Source organism: Branchiostoma floridae, chromosome 2 (genome assembly GCF_000003815.2).
Source record: "Branchiostoma floridae strain S238N-H82 chromosome 2, Bfl_VNyyK, whole genome shotgun sequence".
NCBI lineage: Eukaryota > Metazoa > Chordata > Leptocardii > Amphioxiformes > Branchiostomatidae > Branchiostoma > Branchiostoma floridae.
In genome coordinates this window covers 16397139-16420215 of record NC_049980.1, presented here as the reverse complement: position 1 = coordinate 16420215, position 23077 = coordinate 16397139, and the positions used below count along the sequence as shown (strand labels likewise).

Sequence of the window (23077 nt, the reverse complement as noted above, 5' to 3'; positions counted from 1 at the left end):
GAAGACCCCATCAACCACCAGTACCATATCCCCAACAACAGTCCATGAGACCACCACTGGGAAGACCCCACCAACTACCAGTACCATATCTCCAACAACAGTTCATGAACATGAGACCACCACTGGGAAGACCCCACCAACCACCAGTACCATATCTCCAACAACTGGTCATGAGACCACCACTGGAAATACTCCATCAACCACCAGTACCATATCTCCAACAACTGGCCATGAGACCACCACATCTAGCATAACGACCAGCACTGGAACCACCATCAGTACAACAACATTTGCCACCAAGCCTACATCTGTCTTTACCACCATCGTGGCTACCAAGCCTGTACCCCCAGAGAACCCAGCAATGTGTCTGACCAACACTAACTACTGGACTGAGTGGATGAACACTGGCTCTCCTAATAGTGGGGAGGGTGGAGACATGGAATCCATTGACAGCCTGAGGGAGCAGTAAGTGCAATTTGGATTTGATTAAACTTCATCACTTAGGACAGATTTTATGTTTTTCCTTAGCTATAATCATAGTAAATACTCTCTGGAGCCAATTTAGTTACAGCTACCGTAATGTAGTGGTCTTTATGTATTCATAATCAGGGTGAGGCACAATCATAAAAAGATTCTGTGACAAGTTCTGCAATTAAAAAAAAGCATAACTTCAACCCAGTTGTCTGATGATAGTAGTTATGCAAAATGTTTTGTGAGAAACCTCACCAAGAACAAAAGGGGACCAATAAGGTCAATGTGGACACAAGTGGGCATCACAGATAATAGTTGTGTCAATGGAAAAGTTTATCTAAGGGACCACCAATGTGATCGCTTTGGCCAAAGGGCCTTTTTGTTGAGGTTGTCACTTATGGAGGTTTCACTGTACTTGTCCATCTCTGCACTAGGTACATCTTCTGTGACCAGGGCATGATGGCAGCTGTGCAGTGTCGTGTTGTGGGAACCAACAACCTGATGCACAACCAGGTCGACCAGAATGTCACCTGCTCCATCTTCCAGGGTCTGGAGTGCCACAACATGGATCAGCCGGCTGACAACTATATGTGTCATGACTATGAGATCCGCTTTTTCTGCCAATGTGGACCTGGTACGTTTACAGCAACATGCTCTCAAAATGTATTCCTGAAAGACATGTACATCAAATTGTGATCCTAAGGTGTTAGCAAACTAATAGAATATTGTCTTAAAGTTATTCAAGGTTTATAACAAATACCATAAAGTATTACAAATATCTACTACAGCACAAAATGACGTAAAAGGACCATATGGGGTCATTACACATTCACTTATCCCTTGAACTTCATTATGACACAGTGAATGTGGAATAAAAAACTGTTGCCATAACCTAACCTTTATGTACATGTATTTCAACAGAACTATAAAACAATCCATTGATTTACAGAAGCTACCACAACAATGGTGACAACAGCCAGGCCAACCACTGCCCTGATGACAACCCCTGTCATTCACGGTGAGACAGTGTCGGAAACCATCCCACTGTTCCCAGTGACAACAGGAGGCAAACCTATTCCCAGCACCACAGGACAGATCTCCACAGAGAAGCCTCCCCTACCGACCACAACAGCAGCCAAACCCACCACTACAACACCTCTGACTACCTTCAAGCCCACCACAGTACCTGTAACCACCAGCACCATGAGCACCATGAGGCCATTTATTGTTCTTGGTAAGTTCTGCTGTGCAAGATTTATCCAATGATAATCAATTATCGTATGATATTTTGGGACCGATGATGTTGGCATTTGCATATACTGTACAAAATTAAGAGTATTGCTTGAATTGCTGAATGAAATGTTTATCTCTATTATTTCAAATTCTATATGAAGTATAAAATACATGTACAGGTCAAACACAGGTGTATAGGTTGATTGATTTCCCCCTTGCCTTGCTTAAAGAAGACATTTTCATCTCACCCTTTCATTTGCATGGTTGTACTCCAGATACCTGCATCATGTTTGATGATACGCTCCAAACATTTGATGGAACCGTCTATGACTACCCCATCTGCAACAACGTGCTGGCAAAGGACTGCGTCCACAACAGGTTTGAGGTCCATGGTGAGGAAAGTTTTCCTTTCAGCAACTTATGGTTCCAATTCTCATCAGAAATACACTTATAGAAAAATAACGCTCTTCAAATCTTCACAGTATTGACAATATAAGGCTGCAACATGCTGAAAATTGACATCTTAAGCAGATAAAAATATACAGCTGCAGACTTTGTCTAGAGGATCTTCTTTGTCTACTGTCATCAGTAGTCTCAAGAATGTTAAATGCAAAATTGCTGTTAAGTATGGCATATTAAAGTTAGCTGTCTCTGATGTGCTTATCTGTTCTTCACCTTTATCTCAGCCTTCTTGGACTGTACTGGAGCAGATAATAGGGATGACTGCAACCGTGGTCTCTATGTTAGAGTTGGAGAGGATGTGATCATTTTGGACCGTCCTTCACACCTGACTCTCAATGGACAGGCATTCAACTTGACACAGGTGAGTTGAGGAGGAATGTCCGCATCAGTATCAGCATTTCAGCCTAGCCATTTAGGGTGATAGAATCGCCAGATTCTATCATGGTCTAAAGTGCAACTCTTTAGGAAGGGTTTATTTGTCCGATTTGGTGACTCCCAATACAGATATGTCATTCTGTCCTGAGAGGCACTTGTATATATGTAATAATGGCTTCATCTAATCTTTTCATTCATCTATGACAGCTCCCCACACTCAACAACAATCTGGCAAACCGTGGAATTCAGATCTCCTCTGTTGGTAACGAGATCATCATTCAAACCAATTACGGCATCAACATCTACTGGAGCAAGACCTACGAGGCTAGGATTGTTGTTCATGAGAGGTGAGATTTAAGGATGGAATAGTGATTCCTATCAAAATTTCACCTTATGATTGCCACAGTATATTCCCTACCTCTGTCAGTGTAACCCTAAGCTCAACCAGATAGGATTCATTCTATATCCTAAGCAGGAGGAAGGACATTGTAGGGAAGGTTTGTGACTTTCTGTGACAAAATGAAAATTGCTAAATAAACCATGATTTTTTTTCATGTCCATATACAGCTGTCCTTCTTTGCAAGAGATTCGATATGAACCCTCCGACATAATTCCCTACTATGCATTTGCCAACACATAATCCTGCAGCTACCATATTGTTGTTTCCCCTCTTTAGCCTTCAGAACATGCTGTGTGGCATGTGTGGCACCTACAACCACCAGAGCCAGGATGACTTCACTCTCCAGGATGCCAGCCTCACGGATGACGCCATTGCTTTTGGAGACAACTGGATGATGGGTGAATGTCCATTCACATCCACTACAGAGCATGTCTGTCCACCAGAGATCGAGGCACAAGCTGAGGCTAAGTGTGACGTGCTCAGGTAGGTTACTCCATTGGATTCACTCTCAGAAATCAACTATAGACTTATCAAAGCCTCAGTCTAAATAAGTGCTATTGCTGTTGGGATCTATCTTACAAGATATGAGAAAATGCATATACATGTAAGGAACGATGTGTATCTTTTTCACATGTACCTATTCTACTGCAGAGAAAGAAGCACAAACCATCAAATGGAACTTTATGCTCATTCAATGTTCTAATTCCATTGAAACATATCGTCTGTAAATTTACGCTTCATTCCCCTTCACCATTCTGTAATACTTTAAAACATTATAAAATCTAGATATTAGACACAAGATTGTCAGTTTGGCATTAAACCAATAAATTTTCTACTGCTGAGAAGACAAAAGTCTTGACCAAAAAAAAATGCATCTCTACACAGGACGAGTGTGTTCTCTGCATGCCACCCTCATGTGCCAATTGACCTGTACTATCACCTGTGTGTGAATCGTGTGTGTGAATGCCATACCAATGGTACTGACCTCGCTGACTGTGAGTGCGATATCCTGTCTGCATACGCCACCACCTGTGAACGTTTGGACGAAGACATCGTGCTGGACTGGAGGAACCCTCTGCGCTGTCGTAAGTCACATCAAATCAGTCTCCACTTTCTAGGACTCCGAAAGTTTCTAAGTTATATACAAATGTATTCCAGTTGATTTCTAAAACATATAACAGGCATAAAAACTAAAGGTACTCTAAAACCAAATATGGATGACTATGATGAAATTGTCTCTTTAACTCTGCATGAAATCTCAGTCACTGAATAATTGAACAAATATCTAAGGTAATAAGCAAACATTACAATAGATGATACAAATAGTAACTGACATTCAAAGATGAAGTATCATGATAGTGTGTGGTAACATTTGGCAGAGTTTCATTTAGAGAATTGTCCCATCTCATCCCCAGCTGCTGAGTGTCCTCCCGGCATGGTGTACCATGAGTGCGGCCCAGGCTGCCCGCTCACCTGTGACAACATGCACGACCCCAATGTGGACTGTAACGTGGAATGTGTGTCCGGCTGCTTCTGTCCTGACAACATGGTGCAGCAGGGAGACCAGTGTATCAGGCCATCACTGTGCACCGACTGTAAGGAAATAAACCTCACATCATATATTGACATGTAAAACGTAATGAATATTGGCTAGGCAGTACTTCTGGCTGCTTAGAGTTCCTTGCATGTAGCTGGCTGAGAAAATGACACATCACAAGCTAGACCAGTTATGAGAGCTGTAAACAAACTTATTTCAGGATTTTTTTAAAAATATCAAATATGTAGGCTGTAAACATTAGTCCAAAATGCTCTGATCAGTCCAACATTAATCATGCACTTCTTTCCATCTCTTCTAGGTTACTGCTACGGCTATGGTGATCCACACTACATCACCTTTGATGGCACTTACTACCCCTTCCAGGGTCAGTGCTCCTATGTACTGGCCCGTGAGACCACCACTCACGAGTTTGAGGTTATTGGTGACAATGAGCTGTGTGAGGGAGGACCCAATCCTACCTGTACCAAGGCCGTCACTGTCCGCTATGGTGGACACGAGGTCACTCTGAAAAGAAACAGGATAGTAAGTCCACGTTCAACTGGATCTGAGGTAAAAAATAGTCCAGTGTAACTTAGATTGGTGTGTGGTGTACATTTTGTGTATCCCCTGTATGTGCCCTATTCCATCATTTTTCCATATTCCCTGTTCGTATTCCCATCATTCCTGCCCCATATCCCCTGTTCCAAAGCAGCAGATTCCTTCTGTATGTAGCCTTTCCATGTAGATAAACAGTAAAACAGGTGTTCGTATTGTTCTGTAGGTGACAGTCGATGGTGTTGACCAGTCTGCACCGGTGTCCATTGGTGGAATCAATGTCCATCTGGACGGTCTCAAGTTGGTGTTGGAGATCCCTGCCATTAACCTTAGGGTTCGATTTGATGAGATCAACCATGGGTTTGACATCCTGGTACCATCCTCAGTCTACTACGACAGGACTGAGGGTCTTTGTGGTAAGGACAGCCTGTATTGTGGTGTGCAAATATATTTCACAGTATTATTTCTTCACATCAATAAAAGGTTGTTCTGACAGCCCCAGTAAGCTGACTAAAATGGCACCCAGGCTCAAAATCAGAAACTTATGTTACAGTTCAATGCATCTGCAAGATGATTAACTACAAATGTTCATGCTGCGTTGCAGTTGTACCAATCTAATACAATAACCATTATGACTTGTATCGCCTATTGTATTTATCAATTCTTCAATAATTGTATTTGAGCGGGGAAGCCTCATGACTTGGGTGTGTGCATATTGTTAGTTGCACTTCACATCTAGCGTTGTTTTAGTAGTGTGGGTCACTCAATTGTTGTCTTTTGTTGTAACTACCAGGACCATGTAACCATGATGGCTCCGATGACCTAACCACGTCCCAGGGCACCATTGAGACAAACACTGACATCTTTGCCCTGTCCTGGCTGACCATGGAGAGCACACAGCAGACTGAGATCCAGTGTGGGCTGATCGAGTCCACATCCCCATCACAAACTGAATGCACAGCTGACTTCTCCCAGTGTGAAGTCATCTTGTCAGATGTGTTTGAAGAGTGTCACCAGCTGGTCAACCCACAGGTACATCACATTGTACATGTTCTGATGTGCTGATAGTGTTAAGAAATTTGAACATTTCACAAAAAAAAGATTTCATAAAGTAAGCAGATATATATAAAACATGGAAACAAGTGCAACAACCAAGATGAGGGCCATTTTACTTGTGCTATGTGATGTGTTCAAGCTGCAATATTCTTCTGCTGTTATATATCCTTCAGCAGCAAGCTAAATTTCATAAGTAAATATAAGTCAAATGATGGAACTCATATTGTATCTGTTTACCTATGACATACTAGGTCTTCCTTGATACCTGCAAGTATGATGTTTGCAACGTGGGCTTGGAGCTGTCTTGCGACTCCCTTGCTGCCTATGCCCGTGAATGTGACCGTCATGGTGTCTGCCTCGAGTGGCGCGAAGGCCTCTGTGGTAAGAAGCACATCTGAAGAATTGTATGACTTTTCAATATTACAGCTTAGAGCACTTTCTGCATGTATAGAGCTTGTAAAATGTCTCTTTCAGGTACATACATTCGTGTTGTCAGAGGAGGATTCAATGTTTCAATGGAAAAATTTGATTAAATATAGTGAACTCTGAGACATTTTCATCTACCTTGCAGAGTTCCACTGCCCAGCTGCTATGGAGTTCCACTCCTGTGGTGCACCGTGCCCCATGACCTGTGACATGGTGACTGGTTTAACCCCTGTCGTGCCGTGCAACACCACTGAGACGGAAGGCTGCTTCTGCCCACCTCACATGGTTCTGGACCACAATGGCGACTGTGTTGCACCTGAGTCTTGCCGTATGTTTAAATTTCCTGTTCAAGATCACTTTCTCTACAAATCATCAAAGCATTCACATTGCTATCGGGTGGCATCACCTTCTGCTACCTTTGATAATATGTTTTTGATATTGGTTATGATATCAGATGCTCTTGACACAATCTCTATTTCAACTGTCAGTCTTGTCAAATGAAGTTCTTTCTTCTGGCTCAGTTATGTTCTTGCGCTACTCCTTTAGTTACTTGTTTATGTGAAGTCAGTTGCAAAAGATGTCAATTTGCTTTCTTTTTCTGTTTTACAGCAATGTGTGTGGATGAAACCGGACGTCCATTCGCAGTAGGTGTTATCCAATAGTTCTACAGTCATTTGAAATTATCTCCTCCCATTTCCAATGCAATTTTGATGGCAACATGCACTTCTATATGCACTCTAAGGTAATCTATTATCCTAATGTTTTGCTATAGCTTGGAGACACCTGGCATCCCAACAATGATCCATGCGAGACTTGCACGTGCAAGGGCCTGAACTCTACCATCTGTGTACAGAAGGTTTGCCCACAGTTCCCCAATGACCAGTTGGTGTGCAGGAGTGGACACAAGGTGCCAGTGGTAGGTTCATCTGCTCTCACTGTCTTTCGTTTAATTTACAATGAATGAGTGAAGACTGTGAAGTTATTTAACTGGGCTAAGTACAGGTCACAACAAAGACATGTTTACAAACATACACATGTAGGTACTAGTATTGTCATCGAGTTTATATGTTTGGCTTATTCTTGCTTCTTTATGATCATAGTGAAATGAAGAATTGGACTGGTTTAATTGTAGATATATCAAAATGCATGAGGAATATGAATTTTCCACCTCCTACTCATTATATTATATATAAAAATACTTTGAATATTGTTAAAAAAAAGAACAATCTAAGTATCAGCTCAAATTATGAAATTCCAGATATTGTTCATAATATTTCTTCACATAGTTTTATCTTTTGATGTAACTTGTTTCTACCAGGTGTGGGATGAGGATCACTGCTGTCAAACGCCACAGTATGATGAATGTATGACCACTGTGGACTGTACTGACATGGAGACCTGCCAGGCAGGAGAGGTCATGGACACTTCCCAGAATGGAACCTGCTATTGCCGTGAGTCCAATCTTATCTTATCTTATCCAATCTTATCTTAGCCTTCTGCAGCAAGTCAAATATATTAAGTCTTGTTTTCTTCTTCTTTACACTAAGCCTCATAGAATGAGATCAGTACTACTATGGCCAAATGAACAGACTTTGAATCATGTAGCAGTTTCTATCATGTTTTTGTATGTATGTAAATGTAAATTGTGTATATAGATGTATAGGACTTATAAGGACTCAAAACGATGTAACTTTATCTCTGTTATATACTTTGTCTGACCCTTGCTTGTCTGACCCTTGCCTCTTCCCCCATAACCTCAATGAAAAGCTGCCTGCAGGCCGATTTGAGCTTTCATGAATAAATAAAGGTTCAAACAAACAAACAAAGAAGTTAATGCACATGGGTTAGTTACATAATGTCACACTTACTGTCATAAGTCAAATATCTTTAAGTTTGTCTACGTCTTGTGAAGTACTGCCATAAGTTAAATATCTTAGTCTTGTGAAACTGTTAGGTAACAGTACCCAAAGCACAGTTAGGTTCCGTGACATGCTATATTTTGAAAGAGACTTTACAAGAGCTAAACAACACTTATGGCACCAACTGTAAGAAATGGTCCTACTTACCATTGCTGATGCCCTCCCCACGCCAGGCTGTGTACCAGAGGAATGCCCCAGCCCAGTCATGCCAACACTCAGCGAAGGACAAATGGCTGTTCCTGTGGATGCACATCAATGCTGTCCTGAATACACTGCAGGTATAGGACAGTTGCTCCTTCCTGCAGCCTTGTTCGGCAAAGGAAGGTTCTCTCCTTGGTGCTGAAATGTTATCAAATAAGCATGAAGACAAAAAAGTTTAGATGAAAGTTACTTACTCATTTCAGATAGTGTTCCATAAGATCTCTAATGAAATGCTGCTAATGGCTCCTTTCTGTGTTCTTATCCAGTGAGTGAAAGGCTCTGTCCTTAGTGCTGAAATGCAATCATCAGATTTCTAGGTGTACTGAAAGGTCGTTAATGGGTTTGTGTAAGATACACAATATGCCTGAAATACACTATATGGTCCTTAATAAGCAACTTGTAAGGGCTGTCAGGGCTTAGGAGTCAGAGAGGGAGAAAATCTGTGTCAATTACATTTTGACATCCAATCAAGACAAAGTTATGTGACAAGTCTTTCTCTACAGTTTGCAACAACTCCATGTGCTCGGACAAGATCCCAGGACAGTTTGAGGTGCTGGTAGAGGTAGAGGGACAGTGCTGCCCACAACTCAGTAAGAACCATGTCTTTTTAAATATAAAACTACAGTAAGTGTGTTGAGTAATTGTTAGCACCTTGAACAAACAGGAAAAACATTATCGGTATAAAGGTTTTGATTGCATGTCATTTGACAACAATATCAGCATCTGATAATAGCAAATACATTTGAAAGGTAAGCCACAAATTTGAACTTCAGTGTGTTTCTTAACATTTTTTGGTGCTTTCTGAACATAAACAACATGTAATTTTTATATAATGTCCTTGTTTATTTTCTATCACCATTGCAGTGTGTGACTCCAGCCTGTGCCCGATCGTCCCGACCTGTTCCCCCCACCAGACACTACAGACCACTGAAGGCCACTGCTGTAAGGAGTACCAGTGTGGTGAGTTATCTCAATATAATTCTATACATTGAATAAGCACATTTCCAATGAAGAGAACCTGTTGAAAAACAAGTCTATAATGTTGTCATCACTCAAATGTCAGATTAAAAAAGCCAGGAGTGGCATTTTTTCCTAGGGTTGATTGGATATTGGAAACACTATTCTTGGGACACAGTTTGACATGATTAACTACATGCGTGGGTAATGTTTCCTGTCCCTCTAGTCTGTGATGAAACTCTGTGCCCTGTGCCACCATCCTGTCAAGATGATGAGGTACTTGTGTCCACTGTGGGAGAGTGCTGCACCACTTATGAATGCAGTATGTATTATCCTAATTTTCCTTCCTTGTTGAATTCAGCACATTATAACGCAAAATAAGTATTTTTTTAATTGTGTTGCTTTTATGTTTTGTTATTCAAAATCTGATTTAAAGCATGAAAACTTCAGCAGGAGATCATTAAGTTGTATTTCTTTGATATCCAGGTTGTGACAAGACCCAATGTGAAGATACCATCCCAGCCTGCCCTGTGTCTGGCATGACAGCTGTGGTCACCAATGCTGAAGCCTGCTGCTCCCAGTATGAGTGCAGTAAGTAGAGACAGAATTGCCAGATATATTTGAAGCACAGCCCAGACTGCTTTTCAAGAAAAAACAACAGCCCTTGATATATAAAGGGAGCCTTATGGAAAGGAGCAGATGTCAAATGGGCACTCAAGCATTTCAACCTGCCATTTTGTGTCTAGTTTCTGTCCAATTTATCTATAGCTTGAGTCTGCAACAGTAATACTGCAGGACAAATGTCCCCCTCCATTATTCTAACAATACCTTCTCTCCCACTTCAGCCTGCCAGGAGCCAATGGGTGTCCACTGCCATGACCTCACCTGCCCACATGTATGTTGCTTTCTTGCTGTTCTTGAAAACAAAACTTTTGTTAAGAGACCACAAATTAGTCATTTGCAAAGCATTTTATGTGATTACAATGTTCATTTTTTTCATTTTTCTTGAAAATCAAAATTTTACTTGGAAATTAAAGCCTATATCTGCTAAACCTCAATTTGGGAATATACAGTTGGTAAATGTTTTTTGATGTTCCTTTTATCATTTTTGCTAGTTGGTACTTCACACAAATGATGAGCATTTCACCATCATATTTCACTACATAATTATGTAACTATTGCTTTGCAGCAGTCCCATATCTCCAAAGACTAAAACAACTACAGTATTCAGTACACCTCAAACTGTTTACCAAAAGCTGTACATTGTGATAAAAGATACACTTCTTACATTTTTACTCTAGCTCTATTGAGATGTTTAACTTTCTCCATACTTGTTACAGGGATTCATGGCTGACATGGTCAATCTCAATGAATGTGGCTGCCCAACTACATGTGGTAAGTAATGTATTTGTTTCTAGAAATTACTTTTAAGTGGGTTTATGGGAATTGACTTAAAACTGAATAATGTACAATCAGAATTTTTTGCAATCATCTTGTGGGCACACTAGTATTTACTCCAAAACAGAACAATTTTAAGACAGTAGCAATTTCAAGTTCTTTCCTCTGATTCAAAATGCAAAGTTACTAACCTAATGTCCACTTTTCCCACAGTCTCTGTTTGTGGATCTGAGAGCTGCTACATCAATGGCTCATGTCACAGCGTAAGTTCAAACCTCACAACGTTTTTTCTGTGTGTCTGACCCACCATAACTCATTTGAATAGAAAAAAATGGTTACTTATTGTAAGAGGATATCTTTCTTGAACCAGTCTATAACGAAAATTTCAGTACATAAAATTTGACACATAAGTAATACTTTCAAGCGTGGCTCGAGCAGGAGCTCAAACAAAGTAAGTAAAGTAAGCAATACTGTAACAAAAAAATATGGCTTTCTTTTAACAATAACAGGAGCCATACTTCAAGCTTTTTTTAAATGTTGCTTTCAATCTCCTTCCAGTCAGGAGACATGTGGACCCCTGATGACGTGTGCACAGTTTGTTCCTGCAAGCCCAACAACGGCGCATATGAGGCCATGTGTGAGACCCAAGTCTGTGCAGCCTGCCCTGCTGTGAGTTGGTATTTACTCTTCACAACAAGTGTTACATCATTTCTTGAATCCAGCAACCAAACCCTCTCACTCTCAGTGTTTACCATTTCTTTGAGCCTCAGATATCTCAAAGCATTTATGTGCAAACAATTTCTTAGACTCCTTACAGACATATCAGGGCTTTCTCCTATCTCATGTAATCTGTAAATTTTAGAATCTAGAAATCCTGGTTTTAATGGATACATGTTCAAATTACAAGATACTTAATACCCTTCCGACGACCCCATTTCTTTCTGATCCACCCATACAGGGCTACACTATGGTGGATATGCCAGACCAGTGCTGTGGTGAGTGTACCAAGACAGACTGTGTTGTTATGGATGCCCAGAGCGATCAAGGATTCATCCTCTATCAGGTAAGTGCTGCCGATATATGGAAGAACACAAATAGCTTCTTTAAGTCTAAAAACCATTAACATAGCGCCAAAATGTCCCTTTGATAGTGGTAAGTACCACCAGAAATGTGGTGCCCCTGCCATTACTGGCTGTGGCTAAACAGACATGAAAAAATAAAGATTGTTATGAAGTAATGATCATTTCAGCACCAAGGACAGTAACCATTTTCAGCACTACAGATAGGATTTTTCATCTAATGGGTGGGAGAATGGCTAATCAGAGCCTCCTTGCCACAATTTTTTGACATTATGGATATAGATATATTGATATAGGTACATGTAGGTTACTCCCCACACAGTAAAACAATTGTAACATTAAACATCTTTCCATCTAGAGCCACCTCTGTGTACTATGATAGATAGGCATTAAGAAGAATGTGGTGGTTTCAAAAAGAGTTGTGAAAATGCATGTTGTACAACAAACCTACACATGCAAAAATACATGAACCAACTGTCCTGTGTGTTCTGTTTCAGCCTGGTGATGAGTGGGTACAGAATGGAGAAGACCAGTGCAACAAGGAGGAGTGTAAGTGTGTGGAGCAGAATGGCATGGTGTCCGAGGTGTGCTACACACAGACATGCCCATCAGTCACCAACTGTCCTGAGGTGAGATTAACAGTGTGTGGAGACATACATTTTTATAATGATACGAGTAAGCAGGCATCAGGCATATTGATTGTCACTAAGTGTCCTTCTTAATCATTACGCACATAGATTGTAACCTAAGTAACTTGCATCACTTCATGATACACTTCATGATACAAACAAGAAGCCAGAAGAATAAAAACATTTGGAGTTATCTCTCCAAGATGTGCCATCATTGAATCATTTACTGGATATTATCAAGCATCAGCCACAACTGAGTACATGTGGTCCACTTCTTTTCTTGTATTTTGGGACAGTATCATTGCTAGCAACCAACAAATGGTTAATCTTTTATAAATAAAAAACACACCTAAAACCTGAGGATATCTATGTCATTCATCATTCCCTTCTTTATTTTGTAGGAATTTATCATGTGGGATGAGCAAGGATGCTGCCAGATCTGCCAGGGTAAGCGAAATTATAAAATACATGTTAAACATTACCATCAACATGCAAATTTGAATAAATATGTCAAAGGATTAAGTATTGAGATAGCCCAGAACCACTCATGTATCTAACAGAGTGTTATGACTCGAGTCATCAATAACTGCACATGCTAAGATTTTTAACTCAAATTATTGTAAACATTGCAAAAAAAGCATATTCAAAGTCCTACTACATGTAGTAAAATTTTGAAGTTAAAAGACTAAGAAAAAACACTTACTTTCATACTTTGGAACTGCCTTATTTAACTAATTTGTAAAATCTTATGTGTTGTACAAATATCTATCATAATCATAATGTAGAATATCTGTTCAGAAAGATCTGAAATTCTACCTTTCTCCTCTCAGAGCCTCCAAGTGGGTCCTGTTCTGCTGAGCTGGTGGAGGGCCGTCCTCAGCTCCTGACCGTGGGGGCATGTGTGACCACCATGCCTGTCAACATCACCCAGTGTGCTGGACACTGCCCATCCTTCACCACTGTCACCTTCCCCAACGACCTCAGCTTTGATAGTGCTTACAAGTAAGTGACTAGAAAAAAACATTATAAACATCCTTGTTAGGGTTTACCAAAAAATATTACCCTTCTGTTACATTTCAAGCATTGCTAAACCACAAGGAAACTCATCATTTGAACCTCAACATAAAGATTACATTTGAACCTCAACATAAAGTTAACATCTGATTCAGATCATTTATATCAAGAACAATTTCCAGCTGCACCTTATCATAAGCCCTATCATGCATCAAGATCCCAATGTAAGTACAAGGCTGGTAGACTACATGTATTTTAAGACTTGTCATTCAGAAAACTGGCTACAGATAATCTAAACCTTGGCATGCTCCATAATGCTTTTTTCTTACCCCACAGCCACGAGTGCCAGTGCTGCCAGCCTTCCAAGAGCGAGCGGCGAACTGTGGACCTAATGTGTGAGGACGGAACCCTGCAGCAGCACTCTTACGACTACATCCAGGAGTGTACCTGTGATGTCAGCAAGTGCCTGCAGTGGGGAACTGAACCCGAGACTCCCTGAAGCACATCAGCCACCTGATTGGACAGTTTGACTTTGCCTCTAACGACCTTTTGACGTAGTATCGTTTTGATGCTTATTGTTGTAACCATCTATTAGACCGTAATCGTCTTGTAAGTATAAAGAGAGAAATTTCCCGTCAAGTCAAGCATTCTAGTTTTTCCACTTTGCAAGTATGATTCATTTCCGCTTCCTAGTCACACGGCACTTTCTTGACCAATCAGGTAAAGAAGCTGGTAATGTCCCATCAAACCATGACCATGTCTGTCAGACTGACAACTGTCAAAGAAAGAACAATGACCTTGAAAAAACACTGTATACTCTGATGATTTTTTGTTAGAAGCAAAGGCTTGGGTTTTCTTGAATACATGATTCTGGCATGGAACAACTTTATCTGTAGAAATGATAACATACTTTGTCTTCTGAAAGTTTATTTGAGCACAGGTGTTTTAAGATTTAATCAGTTATAGCTAGTAATATATACAATGAAGACTGTTCTTTCTTGGTTTACTGTTTGTCAGAAGTGCTCTAGTTCTGGAAATAAATTACATCTGCATTGCATAAATGTATGTGTCTTAGTGATCTGTTGTTTTGTAATCATATAACCATCCACACTACAGTAGACTTAACAGAAAGTAAATTAAATCTGATATCAAACATCTAGTTTGTTGCAACTTCAAGTCTAGCAAGCAAGTATTCCAATCTTTTTTTTTTCTTACAAATACATTTCATTTGGAAATAATTTAAAGTTACTTAATAGTAATTAAGTCTTATTACATTTTTTGCCAAATCTTTTACTTCACTCGCAAACTGATTATTTCCTTTAGTTCATAAGAAGTAATTTTGAATACCAATTGATTACTGTATAAGATACATATTGAAAGTATCAATGTCCACATTTAGTAACCACTAGATGTCCTACATTCCCATCTGCACAATCTGAAGCTTAGAGTTAGATACAGGTACAAGGTTTTGGTAGAGTAAACCTTCCTGAACTTATGGTAAACCAGTATGAGCTTATAAGGTTAACAAGCAATAATTTCTTTCATTAATCTTCAGTCACAGCACAGAATTTCTTTTCACTACAAATTCGACATTTCTACAAAGGCAAATACCTCACAATTAAGGATGAATTCAAAATCTTCTTTTCTAAATCTTCACAACACATCTGACAAAGCTAAAAAGAAAGGATACACAATTGAAAATCACAACACTGCATCATGTATGATTTTTAAAAAGCATTTTCAACTGACATCTAAAAGTCAGTTATCCTGATTGTTCTATTTTTCATCAATGATACAATGCAGAAACACTGCCAGGTTGATATAATATCAAAAGGTTAAGCTTGTGTGGTTTTCCAGTATTTCATACATCATGTTTGTAAACATTCTTGAAACTACCATTTATCCTCTTCTTCTGCATGAATGGCACACATTTTCTCCAACCCTGACCATTGAGAATGCCTCTGTAAGGGTTGTTGGAGGTAGATTGGTGGTTCAAAGCTAACTAATTCTTTCTTTGATAATTCATAAATAACGTCATTTTCTCAATGATTTTTGGAGTCAACTTCTTTATCATAAAAAAAGGATTCCACTTCCAGACTAAGCCTTTTCTTGTAGTAAATGAAATAGAGTACTTGATATCAAAAATAATTTCATATAGAATTCCATGAGATTTTGTTTGTTTTTTCATGTCTCTACTTGGCTGGGCTTCCATTGAAGCTTAATAGGCATCTCTTTTCTGTTATTTGCAAAGATTGTTTTTTCAATCTCAACATCTATACCATTACCAGTATGTCACATTATAAAGGGTGCAAAGCAAGCTTCCCCTATCTGTTTAAAGGTTAGGTGACATTCTGAGCCATGCTTTGACCAGCTGATGTGCAATGGCCTGGGCTGGGGGCAGGAAGAAGCTCGGGCCTTCAGCACGTGGGTTTGTCAGGGCATCAGTGGGGAGGGGGGCACCCGTCTGCACTTCTGCTACCTGTTGAGACATCCATATATCAACTTTTCATGTAAATGTACAAGATAGAACCTAACCAAGAAAAGGAAGTGACATCTTGAGTAGATAGGATTATAGACTGTGGTATCATTCATTCATTTCTTTTACATATTCAAAACTGCTCAAGAAGACCACTCAAGGATGAATGAAATCTGGCCTACATGGACAGGTGGTCAGTATAGACAGGATTCTTAGTGTTTGTGTCAATGCGACTATCTAGGGACCACAAAAAAAGTGGTCACATATATAATATAAATATTCCTGACCACTTCTATTCAATGCACATTCTTTTTGCAATTTTTTTTTCACATCAATTTTGTAGTGCCCAACAGATGTCATCTATATAATCAAATCAGTACAGCCTTATAATGGCATTAAAACTGACAGAATGAGCATTTACCTGTTGTCTGGTAAACCACTGTGCATCCTCTAACTCCTCCTTGTCCACTGTGATGTTTTCGGAGGTGGCGTAACCTAGGCAACCAATCATGAGTGAGGCTGGGAGAGGGAAGGGCTGGCTGGAGTGGTACTGCACACGCCCGACTCTCACTCCAGACTCCTCGTAAACTTCTCGACGTACTGCATCCTCTATGGTCTCACCTGGAAGGAGGGAGGGGATGTGTACATGAAAGGCTAAATGTCTGGACAATAATTATTTATGTACAAGTCTGTGCCTGAGGGATAATTACAACTTGGCAGACCTGGAAAATATACAAGTGATAGAGACATACAAATGTAGGAATACGCATTTTACAAGGAAAGTGATTAGCATTATTGCAACAAGACCATTCAACAACTTAAGTGAGTGCTGGATTTATCAAGACAAGTTGGGTTGAACTTCTTTATTGGCAGCAAAAAAAGATAACAAGCCCAACTCTTTCTGTAATATGTGGGTCATGTAATTTCAAGAATTGCCTATAGATCTATCTGCTCAGGAATGTAATTTTTAAAAAATGGAACAGTACTTCTTGAAATTGAGACAACATAAACATCTGCAAGATTTCCAGCATGATTTACTAATGGTCGACTAATGACTATAGACTACATGTAGTAAGTTGGAACTTCAAGACTCATTTATAACACAAGACACAATATACACAAAATATTTAGTATTGGAAGATCCTGTTAAAAAAGATTGTACAACCAGAATCTTACCTGGTTCCATAAAGCCAGCCAGACAGGAGTACATCCTACCAGGGAACCGTTTGCCCCTTCCCAGCAGGCACTTCTTCCCATCTGGGGAGACGATCAGCATGATGACGACAGGGTCTGTCCTGGGGTAGGAGGTGTTGTGTACGCCCTTCAAACTCGGACATCCCTCCTTCTGACATGTATGCTTGTAGCCAGCTTCTTCCACTAAGGCAGTGCTGCCGCAAGTTGGGCAGAACTTGTACCGCTGGTGCCAGGCCAGAAGGGACCTTGCTTGGGCTACGATACCAGCTTCTTTCTCTGGCAGTTGGAACAGACCAGGGAAGGGAGATGAGGCAATCTCCAAGCCTTCTTTGATGCTAAGGATTTTCTCTTGTGAAATTGATGTGACATCCAGAGCAAACCATGCAGTGAGATGCCCCTCCTTGTCACTTGTGGGAGGACTTGGTTCCGTTTTGTCGGATTGCAGCCTCCCCAGGCCAAGGAACACAAGAACTTTCTCTGTCCCGAGTTCCTCAAGGAATGCAGCAATGTCATTGAAAGTAAAATGGCATGGCTGAGTGACCCTTGCTTGTGCAGCAAGCTTCTCACCTTTGGCAACCACAAGCCCAAGATCATGAAACAGCAGAATTACCGTAGATTGGTCCCTGAGTTTTTCCTCTAGCCACTGTGCATCCTTTCTCTTGTGTGCACAGCGATCAAGAGGGTTGTAGCCAAAGTAGTTACAAACATTTTGCGCCTGACTGCCAGATGTCTGCCCTTTCTTCTCTAACTCATTCAGGACGGCCGTGTGGTTCCAAAATGTGGCAATGTCTGCTGCTGTCTGGCACGACTTGTTCATCACTGTTGTGTCACACCTTTAAACAGAAGAAAAATACAAACTTTCTGAAATTCTAAACAAAAAAGGCACCTCCTCAAGGTATGCTAACTGTCGTCCTCTCCTTTTATTGATTCAGCAGGCCGATCTAACAAGCATACAATTTATGACAGTCTTACTTAGTTGCTAAGTCTTAAAGATGGCTAATTCTGCTATTTAGATGGAGCAGTAATTCTAAACCATATTCACAATCCCAGATAGAATTTACCATCGCTGCAGTTTCACAGTTTCTGCAATTGCAAAATCAAAACAATGCAAACATGGATTATTTTACTGTTAGTGTTACAAAATTGTTTCAGATGCCAACTTCAAACACTTCAAACCTTATTTTCACTACTACTGCAAAATATAACTAAACCAAACATTTCTGCATTTACATTTATCTACTCAGACTTTTCTCAACATCTCCCTAACTACTTGGTGACGAAAGCTCATTTACCCATGGTCTAAAAGTAGCCTGACCACTTTGTCCTGTCCAGTCCTGGCAGCGAACATGAGTGCAGTCCAGCCGTGGTCATTGGTGGCATTTATGTTGACCGTGCCATGTTGTAGCACCTCCTCCATAGTCTTCACATCCCCCCTGGTAGCACAGGTGAAGAAGTGTTCCTGGAACTGCTTCTGGATAGGCAGGCCGTCTGTCTCCATGTCTGCAACTTAGGGGGAAATATTAACGTTAATGTTACATACATCTACCAAGACCAAGCAATAAATAATGCCTGGCTATTTTTTTTGTTCCTCTGTTGGAATGCAAATGTTTTTGTTTTTTTTCTCTTAGATTAAGTTAGTAAAAAACAACATCATGGGCAATAAAATTTTAGGAAATTATCCATATGGTCCCAAAAATCATATTTCGAATTCTTTCATACCCAGCTGTCAAAGTTCTGTACCCAATTGGTGAACCAAGGAATACACTAAAAAGTGCTAGATATAGAATACAACACGGTGTATTCCGTATCACCCAAGGTATCAGCCCGACGGACGAAGGCCATCAATTTTCAGCCATTTCCAAATTATCAATTAGAAAACCTTTTCAACCATACGAAAACTTCTGCAACACAAATAGTAGATTACAACAAATATCAGAAAACGAATACTAATGTCATAGAATGCCAAAGTCAATTCCAAGGTCAAAGAAGATGTGAAAGAACAATATGAAGACTCTTATTTGGTATCCTGTGTGTTTGTTGTAACAAATGGTCTTAGTGGTAGGATTTGGGCATTTACCTATACGTCAAGGTGACGTATCTATGCTATGCACTCTCACCAATATAGCCAAGGACCAGGGTTCAGTGTACAGTTTGATGTGATCTTTATTACTACGACCGATGGTATACAGTTTAGGCAAGTGAACGGAGGTAATGATAAAGACTGGCTTAATACAAATAATGCAAGATAAGATACCTGGACAGATGCGGGTGGATGATATTAACTAACCGGTTACGTAACTACGGCGGCGGAAGATGCGGTTGACCTTGTCCCTGAGTCTGCTTCTAGTCTAACTAGCGCGTACCGCGTCTTATATTACATCATTTGGAAGGCGGAGCTTACGCGAGCGCTGCGGGGCGTGGCCTAGCTGACGTCAGGGCGCGCCCATGGTCACGTGCTCTCACCACGTGACCCCTGGGCCGCCCAACGTAATAACAGACTTGCTACACCATCCCCCCCGCAACGCTTAATGATGCTCCCGCATCATTTAACATATCTCAGTAAGATTGAACTAACTTTAACTAATAAATCACGTAAGAATGTCACAATGAATTTCGAATACCCGGAACCATACGTACACCATAACTCACACCTTAGCATACATCAATGTCGGCTCACTAAGTACAGATGAAGAGAGAAAAAAAATTTATCGCATCGACTCAGATACGACTGGTCTTTCAATCTCATTAAGTACAAATCAAGTAAAAAAAAATCAATTGTATCGACTTTGACACTTAGGTGAGAATCTCGTTGAATACAGAATCACATAAAATACATCATGGCACCATACAGAATGAATTCGAAACAACATTACATATAGAAAGCAACAGAAGGCATGACAACAAAATCCAAAATACCGATACCAAACAAATACCAAACAATACCAAAACAATTTCCCAAACAATAAGGTCATCGAAGCATCAGAATAACGGAGCACCATAATACCAAAGTACTTTCCTGAACAGTAACATCATCAAAGTTCCGAACATTAGTAATCATATCATCAAAAGCATTTTGTACACACATCAACGTAGACAAGACTCTGTACCCGAGTAATACACACAGACAGGATAAATCATGTCGAACCCGGTCTAACCAGTTTGAGAGCGTTTTTGCTCGGGACCCACTGCACTTTGGCGGGTCCTTGGTTGCCAGACGAGGAGGGGACTAGTGAGTGCCAACGCGTTCGGAAGGGAAAACGGGTCCCAACGGAGAAAAGAACGAGGCGGTCCCACTACCTTAATCCCTAACAATTCGTCCCTGCTAATAACTACTACATCTGCTTTCGTGGAATCGTTTGCTTTTTTAGGAGACCACTTTAGGACAGCTAGAAGGCTGAAATCTGCCCGCATTTACACAATCAGTAGCCGAAACCGAGGAGGAGGAAAAAGCTTGCCAAACCGTAAGTACCTAAGTACGGAAACCCGATCGAAAGTGGTTGGAGGAAGGACACCCCGCTACGGTCACGTCACTACGGAACTTTTTAGGGGATTTAACCATGCCCGTCTATGTGTGAGGCGAGTCACGACAAGGAGAGAGAGGACGGGGCAGGCAGAGGGTCAAATCCCGTTCCTCTGGGGGACATAGAACCTGGGGAGGGGGGGGGGGGTGCCCGAACCACGAGAGAACACGAAGGACTTCGACGGAACGAAGAATTTTCCACTCCTAATTTGACATGAATTTCTTAGAAAGGTTTCGGTGGGCTGGTGAAGGCCCGGACTACAGCTGTCATGAAATGGGCCACCGGATTCCATCTATTTGGCGAGAGGTCGTAAGTTGAGGGTTCCAAGGGACGGGCAGGGGGACCTTCACTGAACTGTTCCCCCCCGGGACACGACCTATCCGAAGGTTGGCACTGTGTAGTCAGCCCCACGTCTAAACTATTAGTGACCTGGCATACATTGGGGTGGACATGATTTGTATCACTGTTGCTGTCACTGGAGGTATACGCGTCCGGGAAGCATATAAAATTGTTCATGTCTCGCGGTTGTCTACGACGACGCCGGTTGGTACGTTGCGGTAACGGCGACGGAAGGACAGGTGATGATGTTGTCGCTGTCGTGTCGGTCGGAGCAGGTGTCGGAGTAGGTGGCGCAGCAGGTGTCGGAGCAGGAACAGGTGTCGGGGTTGGAACAGGTGTCGGATCTGGAGCCGATGTCGGATCTGGAACAGGTGTCAGGGCTGGTGCCGGTGTCGTATGTGGAACAGGTGTCTGGGCTGGTGCCGGTGTCGGATCTGGAACAGGTGTCTGGGGACGTGGTGGGTCGGGGCCAGGTGACTGGATGGGTGCCGTCTGTGCTGTGTCAGGTGGCCGGTTGTGCGTAGGGGATGACGGCGCTGAGGGTCGACGCTGCGCCACAGGTGCTCGGAGCCACTTGGGTTCGGTGTCAGATAAGGACGGATCTGAAACATAAGAGGGAGGGGACCCCGCGGAGCTATGTCCTTGGGGGGTTACAGGGTCCTCGCTCGGGGCTTCATCGTCAGACTCTTCGTCATCGCCGTCGGTGGGTGAGGTTTCCGAGATTGGTGGCCTAGGGGGAGAAGTCACGTGGTTAGCTTTACGACGCCTGCGCGTCGGACGGCGACCCTCTTGCCTGGGGTCATAGTCAGGATCAAACATCTGTGGAGTAAGGGCCTTGAGATGTTCGAAATTTACCACATCAATTTGCCGTCGGCCACGGGTGTTTTTCACCCGGTAGGCATTGTCCCCTACCCTACTCAATACTTCGTACGGGCCATGGAACTTGTTGGCCAGCTTCCGGGCCAGGCCAGGTTTCCCGGCGTTATTCCGTACTAGCACCAGGTCACCCACAGCATGTGGCTGTCCATAGACCTTGGAATCGAATAGTTCTTTCTGTCGAGCTTGTTTCTGGGCCGTGTGTTGCTGCACCAATTTGAAAATAGCGGGCATTTTGTCGTTGAGCGCTGCAACAAACTCCGAAGTGGAGGTAGAGTCACAGTGCACCCCTGTGAGGAGGTGCACGGGAAGGCGGGCTTCACGCCCGTGCATCAAAAAGTAAGGGGAAAAACCTGTTGTGGCCTGACAACTTGTGTTATATGCGAACTGTACCGCGGGAAGGTGGAAGTCCCAATCCCGCTGGTCAGATTGCCGAACGTAGGCCCTGAGCATAGCGCCCATTGTCCTGTTGAAACGTTCGACCAACCCATCAGATTGGGGGTGGTACGATGTGGTCCGTGTTTTATGGGTTTTCAGGTACTTACAAAGCTCCGTTACCAGTATTGATTGAAAGTTGGATCCTCTGTCAGTATGTAGGGATGTAGGGACCCCGTGTCTACAGACCCAACCCTGGTAAAAGCTTTTGGCAACTGAAGGGGCGGTGTCGTCGGCTAGGGGGAAAATTTCAACAAACTTGGTAAAATAGTCGACCGCAACGAGTATGTATTTGGAACCTTGTTGGGACTTTGCCAGTGGACCTACTATATCCATAGCAACTCTCTCATTGGGGTAGCCTACCACGCTAGGGCATAAGGGGGCTCGGGGCTTACGTTGCCCTCCCTTGGTTTTCTGACATACCAAACACCCACCCACAAAAGCGTTGACATCCGCTGACAACCCCGCACAATGGAACGAAAGTTTAGTCTGTCCGTCGTTTTGCTCGATCCCCAGATGCCACA

General features: G+C 41.8%; 3 protein-coding genes across 5 annotated transcripts in view; 1 reads left to right on the top strand and 2 right to left on the bottom strand.

Moving 5' to 3' along the window:
• LOC118409552 (mucin-5AC-like) overlaps positions 1-14635 on the top strand; it is a 47855-nt gene extending 33220 nt beyond the window's left edge. Inside the window, exons 56-86 of one of the 2 annotated variants that reach the window (XM_035810655.1) lie at positions 1-465; positions 906-1105; positions 1421-1705; positions 1980-2096; positions 2391-2527; positions 2749-2888; positions 3218-3424; positions 3827-4026; positions 4357-4536; positions 4798-5048; positions 5260-5449; positions 5827-6065; positions 6341-6470; positions 6661-6843; positions 7125-7159; positions 7288-7431; positions 7834-7966; positions 8608-8712; positions 9139-9225; positions 9500-9595; positions 9819-9914; positions 10079-10183; positions 10438-10487; positions 10933-10987; positions 11204-11253; positions 11549-11659; positions 11949-12053; positions 12567-12698; positions 13100-13145; positions 13529-13700; positions 14049-14635. In XM_035810655.1, the coding sequence (XP_035666548.1) occupies positions 1-465; positions 906-1105; positions 1421-1705; positions 1980-2096; positions 2391-2527; positions 2749-2888; positions 3218-3424; positions 3827-4026; positions 4357-4536; positions 4798-5048; positions 5260-5449; positions 5827-6065; positions 6341-6470; positions 6661-6843; positions 7125-7159; positions 7288-7431; positions 7834-7966; positions 8608-8712; positions 9139-9225; positions 9500-9595; positions 9819-9914; positions 10079-10183; positions 10438-10487; positions 10933-10987; positions 11204-11253; positions 11549-11659; positions 11949-12053; positions 12567-12698; positions 13100-13145; positions 13529-13700; positions 14049-14211 (4609 nt within the window). In that variant the 3' untranslated portion in view covers positions 14212-14635. The remainder of the gene's footprint in view (positions 466-905; positions 1106-1420; positions 1706-1979; positions 2097-2390; positions 2528-2748; positions 2889-3217; positions 3425-3826; positions 4027-4356; positions 4537-4797; positions 5049-5259; positions 5450-5826; positions 6066-6340; positions 6471-6660; positions 6844-7124; positions 7160-7287; positions 7432-7833; positions 7967-8607; positions 8713-9138; positions 9226-9499; positions 9596-9818; positions 9915-10078; positions 10184-10437; positions 10488-10932; positions 10988-11203; positions 11254-11548; positions 11660-11948; positions 12054-12566; positions 12699-13099; positions 13146-13528; positions 13701-14048) is intronic. The other variant, XM_035810654.1, reaches the window with a different exon arrangement.
• Positions 14636-23077, bottom strand: part of LOC118409558 (peroxisomal NADH pyrophosphatase NUDT12-like) — a 15029-nt gene continuing 6587 nt past the window's right edge. For both annotated transcript variants that reach the window (XM_035810664.1, XM_035810663.1), the window contains exons 2-5: positions 18675-18888; positions 17365-18215; positions 16610-16809; positions 14636-16191 (exon numbers count right to left, since the gene is read on the bottom strand). In XM_035810664.1, coding sequence (XP_035666557.1) covers positions 16045-16191; positions 16610-16809; positions 17365-18215; positions 18675-18880 — 1404 coding nt within the window. In that variant the 5' untranslated portion in view covers positions 18881-18888 and the 3' untranslated portion in view covers positions 14636-16044. The remainder of the gene's footprint in view (positions 16192-16609; positions 16810-17364; positions 18216-18674; positions 18889-23077) is intronic.
• On the bottom strand, positions 19528-22864 carry LOC118409557 (putative uncharacterized protein DDB_G0290521). Its single transcript, XM_035810662.1, has one exon. It carries the CDS (start codon positions 22578-22580, stop codon positions 21126-21128), a length of 1455 nt encoding a protein of 484 aa, XP_035666555.1. The 5' UTR covers positions 22581-22864; the 3' UTR covers positions 19528-21125.